This window comes from Gambusia affinis, linkage group LG13 (genome assembly GCF_019740435.1).
Source record: "Gambusia affinis linkage group LG13, SWU_Gaff_1.0, whole genome shotgun sequence".
NCBI lineage: Eukaryota > Metazoa > Chordata > Actinopteri > Cyprinodontiformes > Poeciliidae > Gambusia > Gambusia affinis.
Genome location: NC_057880.1, coordinates 9864183 through 9881310, shown reverse-complemented (window position 1 = coordinate 9881310; position 17128 = coordinate 9864183). Strand labels below are relative to the sequence as shown.

Genomic DNA, 17128 nt, shown 5'->3' with positions numbered 1-17128 from the left:
GAACTTCATATCGGCCCTAGTTATTGTGTTTCTCGGTCCTTATGATGCTAAGGATCTATAACAAACCTCCAAAGTCTCAATAACACAGATGTATTCATAGTTAAGATAATTTACAAACAGATGGTTATTCATTTATTTTTTTTTAAAGGTGACCTTTGAATTCAATTTTTTCCCACTCATTTTTATTTTAGGTTATCAGAATAAAGAATATGCAATTTGCACATTTTTTATATTTTTTAAATGTGAATACCATGCATCCTTTTCTTTTCTAAAACACAATTTTTCGCTGATTTTTAAGGTGTTCTTCTCATAAAATGCTAATACATTACACTGAAGTTTTAAGTTGTAACACAGTAAAACTTATAAAAGCTCACAGGAAATAAACCCTTCCACATAGCCTAATCTGTTGCCATTTCTCTTTGGGAAAGACTGTTATTCTTAGCCTAGGTCTCTATTCTGCATTGACAAGCTTGATCTCTCATTCAAGTGCATGATGGATTAATTAGTCAGCCTGAAGTGGTTTAGCAAACAATCAGCCTTTTCCTCTGAAAACTGACTGGACCGGAGAAAAGACAGACTGAGGTATATTTACTGAGACAGATATTCAAAAAGCAATGAATTTTGGTTCGATTCCCACAATGAACAAGGCCAATAGGAAATAACCCTCCCAGTTTTAAGAAAGGAGGTGGGGTGCAAGGGATTCAAACTAAGGCAGGCTTTAAAGTGACTCAAACCCTCCCAAAGACTGAGTGCAGACAGTCTCCACAGCACTAAGAAGTGGGCTTACTGTGACTGAACTGCTGCTTTTCTTGTCAACCTAAAACAAAAAAAACAGGAGAAAACCTTAGACTTACTGAAGACAGGCAGATAAGGTGCTGCACACTCAGGACAATGGGAAACTGAGCAGGCTTAGCACTTTTTTACTGTATTTATTGTGAAGGAAAGAGGAGCAAGGACAAACTGGAGGATACTAGAGATTATATTGCCATGGAAACCAAAAGCTGGAAGCGGACACAAGGACCACTGAAGGTGGATGAACTCTCTTGAATGTATCTTCACGTCGTCATCCTGCTGCACACTGTGGTGAGAGGTAAATGGATCACATGTCATGCTTGAATGTGGAGAACACATCTGTAAATGTTAAGGTCAGGGGTTAGAGAAGGATGTATACAAACGAGCAAGCTGAAATTCTCCCTGCCCTCCCAAAAATCATTTGCATTGTGGGTGGTGGTAAACATTTCCGACTTCTAAGGTTTTGATTGATTATGTCACTCCGATTTAACATTCACATGAGGTGGTAACGTTTTAATTATTAGCTATTTTACAGAGCATAAGAGGATACAGATACATCATACCTTACAGTTTAATTGGGGAGAAAAAAAACAACTTTCTTCTCTGAGCTCTGCTTTGACAATTCCCATGTGAATGTGAGACCGAGTGACTCACTGAGCCTCTTGGTGACTAAGCACAGAACCATGTAATTGGAACAGCACACATTCTGAAGTTATTCCATATTTCAGGTTTGACTCCCACCAGGGCCACTCAGGGTAAAGAAAAGAAAAAAAAAGTACACCTCTAAGGTGTCCGTTGGATAAAAGTGTTAACTGAATTACTGTAATTAGTGGCTGGAGGTTGCAGATAATTAGTGTTATGAGTAAGAGAATTAGAGAGTGATGGCAGCAAGTTGTACTATGTCTCTTAAAGAGATTAAAAGTATTTTCCAGTGAGCAGAAAAGAAGAGTAAGAGACGTAATGATGAACATGGCACACTTGTGTTTTGCTTTTTAGCCCCCCACGCCTGGCCTTTATCTCGTTGCTCGTTCGAACAGGTGTATATTTACAGTTTGTCTGGGTCCATGTTGAATCGTATGTGTGCTAACACGTATCAAAGCGAGTGTGTGAACATATTTGTGGGTGAATGCGTGTGTTCCTACGGTATGCGTGTGGTGAATGGTGGGGAGTTTGCTTTCTGATCCTGCTTACAGCTCCGGTGACTGCACCACCTTGTACAACTTGCTCTGATGTGAAAGAGGATTTAGCGTACAGACACACTGCTGTTCCTTTAGTGACAGAAAGCCCCCCCACCCTACCTCCCCGAGTCAGTTTTAAATGGACGTTTGCCACAGATACCTGGAGAAGATATAAAACGTGTGTTTTGAATGTCAAGAGGCTCCTTCAAAAGAAAAGCTAAGGCAAATGATTTAGATTATAGATTATAGAGTAAATCTAAAGTAATCTACTTGTGGTAACATTTACAACGTGAAGCAAATATGGTTTTGAGGAGTTAGTATAAACACTGGCATGCAGAGGCTTGTCGGCTCACTACTCCATGCTAAGTCATGCCTTAAGGGCAAGCATGAGAAATTAATTTAAAATTTTGGAGATTTAACAAAAAGAGAGAACACAATTTATGGATAGTAATGCTGATGGCATGACATATTTTATATGTGGCGTGTTCTTAAGGACTCTTAAAAGTTTGTTTTTGTTTTCCGCTTTTGTTCTGTCTCAGAAGTCGGAGCTCCAACTTTGGACGATCGCACCCAATCTGAGTGTGTCATTCTTGCAAAACAGAGAACTGAGTTTTAGAATAGAACAGATTAGTCTTTATCGTCATCACACTGAGAGGCACTGGGTGCTCTCATCGAGTAGTTAGTAACGGAAACTTTCATTACATTGTTTATGCATTGGAGCGATATTGGACACTGAACTCTCAGCAGGTCTGCGAGTTCTGACTTTTGCAAAAAGGAGAAAATTTGACTTCACTGAGTATTGTCATTGCTTTCCCTACTGCGAAGTCAGAAGATTCGGCTTTCTAGTACATAATGCGCAGTTATATTTATTTCTGTCTAAATAGCAGATAAAAACAATATGGAATTTAAAAAATGGCACTTAAAGCAGCTGAGAACTGAGCAAATAATCGCCAGTGATAACATTACTTTTTAGCAACCAGTGTAACGATGTCCACTCAAGACAAAAGTTGTGAAGGCAAAGCGTACAGGACCAATTTTAACTCAGAAATGAAACATTTGTGACATGAGTTATCCAGAGAGGGGGGAAAAGTTAGAATAAGATTTATCTGAGTGTAGGATTTTATAAGCCTAATCAACCCACAACTTACTGTGGAATTTAAAAGTGCTCTATGGCCAGATCAATCTACTTGTAATTCACCAATATGGGAAGTGAATGCTTATGGAAAAAAAAAAATCAATAAACAAAATATATTTAGTTTGACCACTATTAGTACTGTGAATGTTTTTGGGTGTCAAGATCTTCATTAAGCTACTGTTATCAGAAGGATTCATGTAATAGAGCAGCACAATGTTAATGCAAGTCTGACTTTTCTCCACATAATCAGATTATGATTTACTTGTGCGGGTAAATCACAAACTGATTTATACCTTTTCTCAGTGAAATTTATTTATTTATTTTTTTTAATCACAAAAATAATCCATTCTACTGTTACAGTGAGAGATGTATTAGACAGTGCAGCTATAAATGCCATCCAGAAATATTAGTGGCTTCCTCTTTTAGTGGGCATGACTCAATTTCAGAAAAGTGCTTTTTAAAATTCATTATCAACTTTGAAAACCAAAGGACAATTGCGATTAACCTCCATTTAATTCAATCAATTCGTTTTTTACTGACTCTTAAACAACAAACTGCCATTTAAAAGCAAACGTCTTCAAATATGGGATTACCTGTATTATCATGTTATCTCCAATTGCCTTCACTCACCAGCAAAATATTTAATATTGCTGAGAGAGAGCTGCCAGCTTTTATACTTGACAGTACTTAATTTCGTAAGCATTAGATCAGGGTTGAGAGTCATTATTAAGATGGATTGTGATGACAAATGGCATCCCTGAGTGCCTAAAGCGGCCTTCTGGCAATGTTGGAATTAGACACATTTACATAGCAAAGCCCCCCTAAAGAGCCTCCAACCACTAACTGTCAAGGAGCCAGCAGCCAAGTGTAGTTTGGGAAAATACAATCTGCAAACACAGATAATGACATGGTTCCTTTTTGTGTAATTGGTTCAGGGTGAAAACATTTCATTTACCTCTCTATACCGTTCCCCTGCACCCCTCCCCCCATCTATATTGTACATCCTGTGTATCTGTTTTAGTCTGTGTGAGACAGCAAGCATGTGGTTTAGGCACTGGTGTGTGTGGACCTTCATGCATGTGCATGTGTGGCTAGTCGTGAGTGATTGAGGTTTGTGCTGCACGGTGAATTAAATGCAGTTCTACTGTAATTAACTGCACTTACCAGTCTCTGTGTGAGACTTTCTGACGCACCAGTAATTGAGGCATCATGTTTTGTTTGTTTTAACCTGCCTTTGAAGAAATGCTGGGAAGACGTTACACATGGTTTAAAGGAACTACATCTGTGTGTACAAATTTGAAAGACTTTGAAAAGCTTCTCTTCATTCTGTGATGCAGTATTCCAATATTTAGAATAGTCATACATCCAAGAGCCAAGCTGGAAACTGCAGTAGATGATTAGAAAAGAGAACCCATTGTTTTCCAGACATAAACCTCCACTATGGCATTATCATGCCATTCTAAAAAATAAAACACAGCGCGTTCCCACTCACGATAATGGATGTTTTCAAAGAAGGTTTGTGTGGGGCTCAACAGCCTCTCTGGTATTTGTAATTTCATTAGAGGCTTGAATTTTGGAACCAGGGTCTTCCACAGTTCAATGAAGCAAATCCAAAGAATTTGTGGTTCTGGTAAAACATAAAGCTGTGTTTGTGCACAATATTAGTATTTAGCATACGGAAAAGGTCCAGCTCAGTTTTGTCTGAAGATTAACACTGGAAACCACAGTCTCCTTCTGTCTCGATGACCGCGCCATGATTAGTGTCAAGGTGAAACGAAAAGGCAGACCGATTATTTAAATGTGGGTCTTTTGAATGTCCACAGAGCCCAAGAGATGTTGGTTTTATGTCCCAGAGGATTGTTTATCTCCAGCCTGCCTCATCATCTCATCCCTCTGCGCTCTACCCCCCCAAACCACTAAGCACCCCTCCTCCACCTCAGGGCTCCCCCAAAGTCTCTGAATCCCAACCCAAAAAAACTCAATTTGTTTTCCCACAGAAACTGATGAGGAAAGTTTGCCAGGGACAGTTGAGTTCAGGATGAGTTTGGGGTAGAAAGGAGCTTGAGCTGCCAGCTGTACGGTTCATCAGTCGTGTTCCTTATACAGAGGTACATCTCAAAACATTGGAACATTGCATAAAAGTCCAGTATTTCTTGACAGTCATCCATCAGTCACAAAAAGTGAAACTCACATATTATATAGAATCCTCACACAGACAGATATTCTAAGCCTTTTCTCTTACAGATAATGAAAAACCAAAATTCTGTGTTTCAGAAAATTAGAATGCTGTAAACATGATCATAATTTGAGACTTATTATGTGAAACCATAATCAGTTGATTGCTTTTCACTTTTTCAGCCATTTCTCATGCTGGATCCGTAGGCTACACAAATATGGGGAATACTGCTGATTTGACAGATGTCCAGAAGACAGCCATAAACGCCGTTCACAAGAAGGCGAAGCCATAGAAGGTCATTACTGATGAAGCAAGTTGTTCACAAAGTTCTGGATGTAACCCCGTAGCAGAAAATTGAGTGGAAGGGAGAAGTGTGGTAGGAAAAGGTTCACCAGCCACAAGCATAGCCTTGAGAGGATTGTCATGGGCAACAGCTGTTGCATTCTCTGCAACAGAAAGCTATTCCTAAACCAGACAATGCGGGATTGCATCTTTCCTGGGCTTAGTAGAAAAGCAACATTGTTTCCAAATGGTCCAGAATCTTTTTTTCAAATGAAAGTAAATTCCACATTTAATTTTGAAGTCAAGATCTCAGAAACTGGAGGTGGAAAGGCAGAGATGCCATGCTGTGAAGTTTCTACAGTCAGACAAGTCGCATGAAAAATGCTGATTTTATTTTCAGTCAGAACATGCCAATTGCCCAGACTGCCAAGGGTACCAAAAGCTGGTTCAATGACCATTGTGTTCCAGTTCTTGATTGGCCAGCAAACTCCACTGACCTCAATCACTTAGAAAATCTATGGGCTGTTGTAAAGAGGAAGATAAGACACACCAGACCCAACAAGGCGGATGACCTGAAGGTGACCATCATGATCATGATCGCCTCCTTGCCATAGTGCATTGATGAAGTAATTTATGCAAGAGGAGGCCCAACCACGTTTTTACTGCTGCATAGAAATTTACATCATAGAAGTCTGACATTTGTCCTTAAAACATAACATTTTTGATTGGTCTAATGTGATCCAACTCTCTGAGACAGGAACTTCTCTACCTGAAAGCCGTAATTATAACTAAAATTGAACAAATTAAAGCAGTGAACTGTTTTACGCTATGTGTAATGACACACTTTAAAATGACTTTCACATTGTCAGATGACTGGTAGGAAGTATTGTACTTTTATGTAATATTTCAATTCTTTGAGATACACTCGTTGACAATCCCGTCAGTCTTCAGTCTTTACTGAAATAGACTTTGGATAATCTCCAAGTTACAGGGCATCTCTGAAAGTACAGGAAGAGAGAAAACTGAGTGAATGCAGATGCTGATCCCCAGGCAAGGGGTTCCTGCATTTAAAATGGCTGTCATCAGTGAAGAAGTTGATGGAGCTTTTGCTAAATGAGACTTCTACATGGAAGATAGATCACTGCGGGAAAAACGGAGGTCAGACTCCTGGATGCAGTAGGTGATGAAAGTAGCCAACGGGAGTCTTCCTCTCCAATTATTTGAACCTCTTGACTTGTGTGTGATGGTGTGGCATCCTAAGAAAAAAAGAAAAAAAAGAGATGCATCTGTGTGCAACATCTCTAGAAGACGAGCAAACAGCTGCTGTCTAGCTTATGGAAACTCTGCTCCAATTACTCAAAGAGCACGGGAAAAAAATAAACAGAAAAGCCTTAAAAACAAAGTGGATTGTGATAAAGTAATTTGTTCCATGTCAGACTGAGGTGCAGGTCCAAGAAAGGAAGAAAGGCGAGCGCACAAATTTGCACAGCAAAGAAGAGTCTGCGAGTAGCAGCAGCCGCCAATGTCCTTGAGGCAGTTTGGTTTCACATCAGAAATTCTGACTTGATGTCATGCAATGCTTGTCAAGAGCAACATCTGTTGAAAAGATGCTTGAGTGATGGTCAAAAATGTGCTGGCACAAATACTGACAGCGCGCACTCAGGCGGATTCTCCATCCTGAATGGCAGAGAGATCATTTCTCCAGATCTGGCCCCTCGTATCATATACAATGGCATTTATGGACACCATGGGTCACTCTCAGTTCAGGTTTCTCCACAGTATATCACCACAGAGTAAAAAAAAAGTCGACTCCCAAAGGGGAACTGTACAATTCCTCAACTCTTCCCCTAATAACATGCAGATGGGCTTCTCTAATGCTTGTTTACATATCTGCGGCATAGTTCATGAGTAAAGTAAGCAAAGACCTAATTATTTTACTCAGCAACGGGACCAATAAAATCAACTTCCCCTTCTCGTTATGGGTGTTTAAGTGTATGCTTTGATGGTCGGGTTTTGTTTATTTTTGTAAGAGTTGCAGAGCCGAGAGGAAAGCAAATAGAAGTAATGACACAGAGATGCTGACAAATGGGGGCCCTGGTGATGGATTCATTTTCTGAATGATGCCTGCAGGGTTGGACTGCAAAAAAGTGGTTCACCTTTAATAGACCTACCACACTTGCAGACATGTTTGGAAGTGTGCGACTGCTTTACCTCAATCTGCTGAAAAACTGTAACCCCAGCTTATATTAAATGAATACTAACTTCATTTACTATACAACCAAAATGATTAGTCCTTTAGAAGTTAATGATAAATGGACTAAACCTTTATAGCACTTTTATGGTCATATGGATTACTCGGCGTGATTTACAAAAGAGCCACATTTAAACATGTGCATGCATTCATACCCAAATGCTCAGTGCAGCAGGGATCACTGGGTTCAGTCTTGTACATGGACACATCATGTTGAGGGGATTAGTGTGGAAATAAACCCACTCATTGTGGACAATATCATAACACGACCCCAGTCTTAAAGCATCAGTTATTTATGCGCCATATTTGCTTCATGAACCAGTATCTGTCATCTCTTTCATTGGCCAATTACTTACACAGGAAGTGAACGTTGAAGATGAGGCTCCACCAATGATCTCAAGGGAAACGTGTACCAAAAGAACTAACAGAAAAGTACAAACATGTAAAAAAGCTTTAAACTTAAAATAGTATTTTGTGATTGTTCCTTTGAAAAGAAAGATTAAATTTCACACTGGAAGATAATTCATGATGCATCATGTCCTATAATTTCCAGTTTAAATACTCATCTCCTGAGTAAAAAAAAAAAAAACTGCCTAATGTAAACATAACAATTTAAAATTGATAAAATATACAAATTCTATGAGATTTCTGAGATTTGGAGTTGTTTTAGGCTGGTAGAAGTCCATTTGGGTCCTATTCCCTCTTGCCTACAGGTGATATCCAGATTCCTTTATGAATCCTGGTTACTCTGAGCCATTCACTGCATTGAACTGATGTGCTTTCATTCATTTAGATCAGAGTTGTTAGTCAAAGCCACATTAACCTGGGTGACTCAGGAACCAAAAGCACTAATCTTGGACTTGTTATATTCCACATCTAGAGCCGACTAATCTAGAATTATACTTAAAGAGATATTCGCAATAAAATCCCTTAAAAGTTTTCAGCAAATTGCATATTTTTACCTTACATTTCATTGTCATTTTTTATTTTTTTTGCAGAATGCTGTGGAGAATCACCATCCCCATCCTCCTTGCTGGGTTCTTCTGCGTCATTGCAGAGGCCAAAAAGCTCCGGCCCCAAGGCTCAATACCATCCCCACACAAGGCCAAAGGAAACCTGTCTGCAGATCACCCCCACAGACTTTTGCAGCAGAAACCAGAAGTCCTGTCCTCAAGCCGAGAGGCCCTAGTTGTGACTGAGCGGCGTTACCTCCGAAGAGACTGGTGCAAGACCCAACCCCTTCGCCAGACAATCAGTGAAGAGGGTTGCCGCAGCCGCACTGTGGTCAACCGCTTCTGCTACGGCCAGTGCAACTCCTTCTACATCCCACGGCATCTGGGTCCCAGCTCGAGTCATGGACACAGTCGAGGTCAGGCTTCAGGGTCTGGAAGAAAGGGCCACAATAAAGCCCAGGAGCCCTTCCAGTCCTGTTCCTTTTGCAGGCCGCATCGCATCACACAGCTCACAGTGCAGTTAGACTGCCCAGATCTGCAGCCCCCCTTCAGACACCGCAAGGTGCAGAGAGTCAAACAGTGTCGATGCATGTCTGTGGATGTGACCGGTCATGGAAAACTGTGAAGGACTACCTTAATAGATTTTTGTTGTCAGATTACTTGCCAAAATAAGGAGTGAGGAACATTGTCAAGTCATAGTAAAAATGGCTTGTCCAGCAAAAAACTGAACATAAGAAACCTGTGTGATAAAGGCAGCATTGAACTAATCAGAGATTTGCAGTCAAGATGTCTCATCACTTTAGAAATCCTTTTTGTTCAAGTTAAAGTTGGTATACAGCCGTCTGGGTGGAACAGTGGGTGTATTTTCTCTCCCAGGTGTAACAAATTTTATTTACAAGTCTAATGAACACAGGGTGATTATGCTGACCATTGCATCTTAAAATTATATTTTCTGAGCAGTGCAACTAGCTTGTTTCTTTGATATGAACTGTTTCATTGCAAATGAACTGACATTTACCTTGCCAGTTTTTTGCCTTGTGTGCTGTCATACCATTACTTTTCGGCATCTTGATTGAACTGAAGCTGCGTTGAGATGAATTAGAGAAACTTCAAGTGCCACGACAGTGGCTTCAACTCGTTCGGACTAAGAACTTGGCTGCAAGTTGAGCAAAATATACTGCAGCTTGTGTAATGGTTGTGCAATGAAATGTATACAGTATGATATATGTATGTGTGTAAGTATATTTCTTTAAAATATATTAAATCTATTTCATATAAAACAACTCCCTTTAGAGTGCATGCACTTGTGTATCAAAAGAGGACAATGTTAAATAACCAGCGGTTTCAATGCAAATTTATATATTTGATTTTATTCAATAAATATCACTTTTTATGTTCATTGTTATTTAAAAATAGAATTGGTATTGTTCATGTAAAAAAAAGAAATCTGATGAGAATTCAATTGCATGTCTAATGTAAAGGGATTCACACTGTCACACAGCTAGAAAAATGAATTACATACATAGAACTGTGTTTAAAATAAAGTATATTAATAAAGAAATGCTGTTCATCTGGAAAAACATAGAAATCATCAGATCACACCATGTGGATATGTGGGTTTAAGTAACAAATGGTAATAGAGGAGGTGCTGCTTCTAAAACATTTAAGCCATCAGACATTTTTGATACTTGTGTGAAATTGACTAAATCCAAACCACTTTAACTCATGTCAAATCGAATATTCTCTTTATCATGCGTATTATATACATGAGAGGTTTGGAAAAAAAAAAAAGACCTGTTTTGCATTGTTCATTTGCTACCTATACCCTTCAATAAGGCACCATGTTCCCATATAAAAAAATCTTAGATGTGCCTTTCACCAGAACTAAAAATTAAATGTTTTCAGAATAAATATATGATAGGAAACTTGCACAAAAACGTCGAAACACAATTATACCAAAGATTAAAAAATAGACGCAATTTGGAAATAATGCTAAAAAGACTATGTTCTAAAGACATATTTTTGCTAATATGACTTAAGATTTTTGTTTGGTTGCAGATTAATCTTTTGTATTAAGTCCACTTAAATCCAAGAACCGACCAAAGAATTAAAATAAATAATTTTTAACATCCTCCACGGTAGATTGTGCTCATGCTAAAGCTCAGCGGCTGTCATCCATTTTCTGCCTCATATCTTCTTACCCAGCTTTGCTTTCTGTGAAATACAAAAAAATAGATGGGAGTTATTTACACGCAATAACCTTCAGATTTCATATGCAGACAGGCATTTTTAAACTGCGTGGTCTTCTCGAGAGAGAAGACAGAAAGAGAAGAAAGGTTAAAAGAGAGAGAGAGAGAAAAGAAAATGGCGTACTATTCCAGTTGCGTTTTTGGTCGTCACATTATAGGTGGCCTTCTGCCTCACTTGTCGGAAGCTCTCCTCTGCCTTTTTCACCCTGAAAGAGACCAGCAGTGGTGACGGATTTAAGAAAACATCAAGGGCAAATAATTATGAAGACATGGGTTCACACAACTGACTCTTTTTAGGTAATTCAGTATGTAGGCATTTGGGATTTTGAGTAATAAATGTGGTTTTTCAAAATGTCAGCCCTTGTCTGTTTTGATTTACTGTATATTGCAGCATGGAGTGAGAATATTCGTCGCCCATGTTGGCATTTAGAAAGTATAGCAAGTTACAGGCAACGCAGCTTTATCATCAGATGCCTATAGTTTTTACTACAATATGTGCCAGGACTACAAGACAACAGAGCACAGGCACAGGTAAGTGTTTGTTATTCTTTGGGGATGTAAAAAGGAAACAAAGAACTGGGATGACTGCCAGTAGCAAAGAGCAAAAAAAGTTGATGCTTTCAAATTTGTTTTTATCCTTTCCTTCTGAACAAGCAGGCCCCCAGTGTTATCCAACTCCTTTTTCAAATATGTTATCACAATTCAATCTTTATTGAGAATAATGGACCAATTTACTGTTTGTTAACATAAGCAACGACATCTTTATAACCATCAAACCACTGGAGGCTTACTGGAAGGTGCGTGAGTGCATTTAGTTTCGGAGTGACGACAACGATTTGGATCATTTACGCTCTTTTCTCCTCATGAATTTGAATGAATCGGATACGATCTCTAGTCAGCACGAGATGGACTGCAAGTTATTAATGCCATAACTGAAGTCGGGGAGAGTAACCAAAGTGCAACAAATTTTGAATCTTTAATGATGGTCCAAGGTCAAGAAGAATTAATCATTGTCATGAGGTTCGCGTTTCCTTGAATGGGAAAAAAATAGACATTGCTGAAGTGTCACGCAAAAGAAGTTATATCAGTTAAAATCTTCATAAGATATCCATGTATAGTGGTTGTGATGATAAAATATGTAAAGAAAATGTGAAGCATATTTTATTGTCTCAACTGACCACTCATTTGTGGTGTACTTTGCGTGGATTGTTCGTATGGGAATTAAGTAAAAGGACAAGTAGGGGTTTCAGAGCAAAGGGCGCTTAAAACAAAACACTACATTTCAATTTGTAAAAAAATTATCTTAAACATCTGCCTCTAAAGCATTTCCTACTTTGTGTCTATCCCATAAAATGCAAATACATAAAAAAATTGTCCAATGTCAACAAAATATGAACATGTTTAATGAGTAGGAATATGTTTGCAAGACACTTGTTTTAGTTAAAACTATCAGATTGTACAATGTTCTCACCGTTCCTGTAATAACAGTTTATTCTGCTTCTTCCAATGTTCCTTAAAATCTGAAGAAAACTCGTGCCAAATGGAGAAGAATGTGTTAGGTGATACTTCTTTCTCTCCCGCCTTGGGCTTTACCGAGAACGACACACTCAACTCCAAAAAACTGAGGACAAAGAGCAAAAATATCACTACAAGGCCAAACTATTACAACAGCAGATTACATAAACTTGTACTTAGTCTTGTGAAATCTGGCAGAACAGCAGAAATATGCAAAGCATAAAAGTTGATCTTGGAAAAATTCGGTTTAGATGACATTTGATAGTGGAATGAGGAGAAGGTGAAGACTGACTGTGGATTTCGGACTTGGAAAGCCAATTTATGCCAATGCTGTCATGTCAGAAACAGCGTCCATGACGGAAACAGAACTCATTACAGAATGTACTTGCCTTCTGCCCTATTAGCTTTCCATGTCCAAACTGTGCTAATGCTCCAAAGTGAAAGTGTATGACTAGGAGAAAAAGACACATCCACCAAAAGAAAACATGTATATACAAGTGGATGACACATGTTCAAGTGTTAAATGTGGCAGCCATTTGCAGTGGATCAATATAACAGACAGGTTGGCCTGGCTTTGTTTGGAGTGTGCTATAGGAACGCATTCCTAGCCAGCAGAAACAGAAGCCTGGAGCCACGGCTGTCTACTCCTGCTCTACTTAGATAAACAACGCAGACAACGCATAGGGGCCCTCAAGTCTGCTGAAGGCCTGGCAGGATGGCCTGCACCTTCCAAGCAGGAAGCATAAACATCGACAAAGCAGAAAGCTTATAGATCTCTAAAGAATTAAAAAGTTGCATTTAGAGTTGGGTTGAATTGCATTACCACTTAATTGAGTTAATTGCCTGTACGACAAATATTTAACAGTTGACAAAACACCAAATGTAAACCTGTTAAATAATAAATAATAATAATAATAATAATAATAAATAAATAAAAAAAATAAAAAATACCCTTCTTTAAGGTTACCATGGGAAAATGTTGAAGAAATTGAGTCTTACATCTTCTGAGTGTCTGCTAGCTGCTTTTCCTGTGTTTCCAGTTCAGTCTTGGCTGTAGAGTATAAAACAAGTATGTTAAATCACTCGGGTCTAAACATTAACTCAAATCGTTCATTTACAATTCAAAGTGCACATTAAAAAAAAAAGTAAAAAAAAAAATCAAGATGTCAGTATTCAGTTCAGCTGTCACTTTCAGGTTCAAATGGTGTGCCACCAGATTAAGTGTAAGAATGTCATGACTGTTGCACAACTGATGAATGGCAGATGGGAGAACAAGAGGTTCTTTGTCGAGTGTTACTTCAAATGGAGACAGGTGACTGCGTGTACATACCAGAGAATGTTGCACATAATAATAAAACAGCAGCAGCTACGTGCACAAATACCACATTACAAGCCCAGGTCAGTAAACATTAGATTTTACATTCATATGTTTAAAAGGAACTGCTCCTTAAATTGTTAGATGCTTAAATGTCATCCATGTGGGCCGCAGTGTTTTTAACATGTTATGCGATACACAAATATAGGGTTTGCCATTATGGAGGAGACATTTGAAAATTCAGTGTTGAAGAAAATTTCGAACCATGTCTTTGACTAATAGTTAAAGATCTCATTAATGGAAATCTAAGGGTCCAGATTTTATAATCCTGGCAGCTAGTTTTTTGTAATGTATTAAAAAAAGTTTTTGGTCCTGATCTAAGGGCCCCATCTGAACAATCATACTGGGGCCAGGCCTGGGAAAGAGACTTGCTGGAAAGCCTGTGGTCAGACAGTTCATAAACCAAACAAACTGCATGGGACCACCCTCCTGTAGACACAACATCTGAAGGAGGTGTTGCAAGGATTTGTGGCTTTGTGGATTCACCAAGGGGGGCTAGAATCTGTCTACACCAAGTTGGCTTGCTTAAAACACTCAAGCTTTTAGATTCCCATATTTTCATAGATGATAGCAATTCATGTTTAAGTTGGCAGAGGTATCCTTTGTGTCTTCCAGTGGTCTTGTAGTTGGGGGGTCTCCATTGCTCTGAGGAGACTACAATGCACAGGAGCTCAGCTGAACCACCAGTATTGATGGTATGTCAGAAAAAATGGTGGGGTTCCTTTCTAAATACATACACACATCCAAGAGTCCAGTGGTAGTGTGCTTCAAATGCCTGACAGAGGCTCTACTCCAAGAGATCTTGAACGCCTACCTTTGGCAGTCCGTCTCTGGTTTACCAAAGGAGACTGAGACAATGGCTCCAAGTGGGTCATGTTTATTGCTGTGGCCGTAGAGTGGTTGGTGGCAGTTGTAAGCATAACATTTGAAACCGGTGGTAGGACGCTTGGGTGTAGAGTTCTGTCATAGTTGATGAAAGTAAAAAAAATAAATAAAAAAGTTCTACCTTCCGGAGTAGAAATGCAACAGATACCAACGAAATCAAACTGCATTTTGTAACATCCGTGAGAAAGTCTAGTCTGGGCCAGAAAGGGCAGAACCGATAGCTGATTTAGGATGAGCAATGTGGTTTTTATTTTATTGGAATGTGGAACACATGATCAGCCGTTAACCTTTGCACAGACACTGAAATGTAAGAAGGAGATTATACCATTGTTTGTGTTTTGTGGCCTTCTAAAAGGCTTACAATTATAACTGTTAGTGGGTGGGTGCTTTAAAAGGTTTTCGGGCCACACTGCTATGGAATATGTGCTGCAGAGCCGGAGCGTGATTTGCATCTGTAACAAGGCAGATTTGTCTCCAATAAGTGCTGGGTCTACACCAGGGCAGCCCTTTGTTGCCAGTTCTGTTCATAATTTTCCGAACATAAATTTAAGGCAAGAATAAGGAGTGGAAGGTTAAGAGGAGGCCTCAGAGCAGACTTGGGACTTGCTGAAGATAATATTTCTTTCAGAAGTCATATAGAGCAAGATTTGGGTATTATAGCCAAGAGAACTGCCTCTGAAACCTGGATAAGTGCTAAATACACACTGGTTCTTCATCACTGTACAGCTTACAGTTATGTCCCAGGTGCTACTTAATTCATTCAGAGACACCGAACATAATAAACGTGACTTCTTGTAAAATTAGTAGAAATTTGTGTCCCTGGAACAAACATTTCATAAGATTTTACTAACAATTCATGGAGAAACGCTTCTGCTTGCACCGTTTGTTGGGATTTTGTTTGATCACAAATGGTGCGGAACTGCGAAATAGAAGATACATGATATATAGTTCTCAAAAACAAATCCAAGAGTTGCAACCTGTTTTCTCTGATACCCTCAATAAAATGTAGTGCAACCAAGTGTCTTTTGAAGTCACTTTGTTACTACATGGAGTTCACTGGAGCCCTCAGAGGTTTGTTAGAAAACATTTGTTTGCTAAAAGACATCATGAATATCATAGCAGTGCACGTTCTCCTGAACACACCGTGTCCCCCAGTGAAGCATAGCGGTGGCAGCAATAAACTGTGGGGATGAGATTTTTTTCTTTAAGTGGGCTAGGGAGACTGGTCAGAACTAATGGGAGATTGGAGGGAGCTAAATATAAGGCTGTCCTGGAAGACACCCTGTTAGAGTCTATAAAAGACTTTAAAAGGTGTCTTTGGCAGAGGTTCACCTTCCATAAACATACAAAAAACATGTTCACATGTTAAAATAGCCCATTCAAAGACCAGATCTAAATTGCTTCACTGGTAAACATGCTCTGCTCTGTATTGATCTATCACATAAAATACCATTAAAGGATGTTGAAGTTGGCTCCTCCAGCATCAAAAAAATGTGGAAACAGTGTGAATACTTTTGCAAGCCGCCAAATACAGTAGATCTCTTTTGAAGAAACTGGTCATCTTTGTGATACGATTCAGTTTGAGTAATGTCTTCATCCACAAATCATTTTGACCCAACAACTATCAGCATGTCTGCCACTCATCTGACAATAACGAGGTGTGAAACGTTAGAGTATTTCATGTTTAGATGTTGATTTAAGCATGTTCACTGTTTTAGGTTTTAGCTGGTTGAAATGGAGTGAACGGTTCATGTCAATCTTACTACTAGTCTTTACATCCATCAGAAACAGATTATCACATGGCTGGCGCTCTTGTGCTGGTCATATTGACTCCATCAAAGACCAGCATGCATGAGAATTTGTGAAGTGAGCGGAGAAAATCAAGCTAGACCAAACAGCCAAGCTCCAACAAGTCCGCTCCCACTGTTATTCTGCGGTTAGTTTCATGGTCAGAAAATAAACAAAAGCGGTTTAAACTGTGGAGCCAGAAACAGTTTAACCTCAGGCTCTTTAGAAATTACAGAAATAACAAAAATAAGACATTTAGCCGTTGCTTTTACCCCCCCAACCCCTCCACCATTGCAATAAAGGAACTCAAAGAATCCCATCTGGAGGGCTCTGATACACACATCCATGCTGTAGTGCTTACATTCTGCTCTCAGGGGAAAAACCTCATCATTTGCATCAAAGAGAGAGCTCCCATATTTGTCTCAAACACACAGCGGAGAAACACGAAGAGAGACGGGACGGAGGTAGAAAAAAAAAAAAAAAGCGGGCTGCTTTCATTTGGAGACTTCCTTTAAAATGAACATTGAACATTACCGCTGAATAACATGT

General features: G+C 39.2%; 2 protein-coding genes across 2 annotated transcripts in view; one reads left to right on the top strand and one right to left on the bottom strand.

Annotated features, from left to right (window-relative positions):
- Window positions 1-630: 630 nt before the first annotated feature.
- On the top strand, window positions 631-11110 carry grem2a (gremlin 2, DAN family BMP antagonist a). Its single transcript, XM_044135714.1, has 2 exons — window positions 631-1090; window positions 8813-11110. Exon 2 carries the CDS (start codon window positions 8814-8816, stop codon window positions 9390-9392), a length of 579 nt encoding a protein of 192 aa, XP_043991649.1. The 5' UTR covers window positions 631-1090; window position 8813; the 3' UTR covers window positions 9393-11110.
- fmn2a (formin 2a) overlaps window positions 10847-17128 on the bottom strand; it is a 41207-nt gene continuing 34925 nt past the window's right edge. The window contains 4 exon segments of the mRNA XM_044135715.1: window positions 10847-10981; window positions 11141-11222; window positions 12488-12637; window positions 13531-13582. Coding sequence (XP_043991650.1) covers window positions 10955-10981; window positions 11141-11222; window positions 12488-12637; window positions 13531-13582 — 311 coding nt within the window. The 3' untranslated portion in view covers window positions 10847-10954.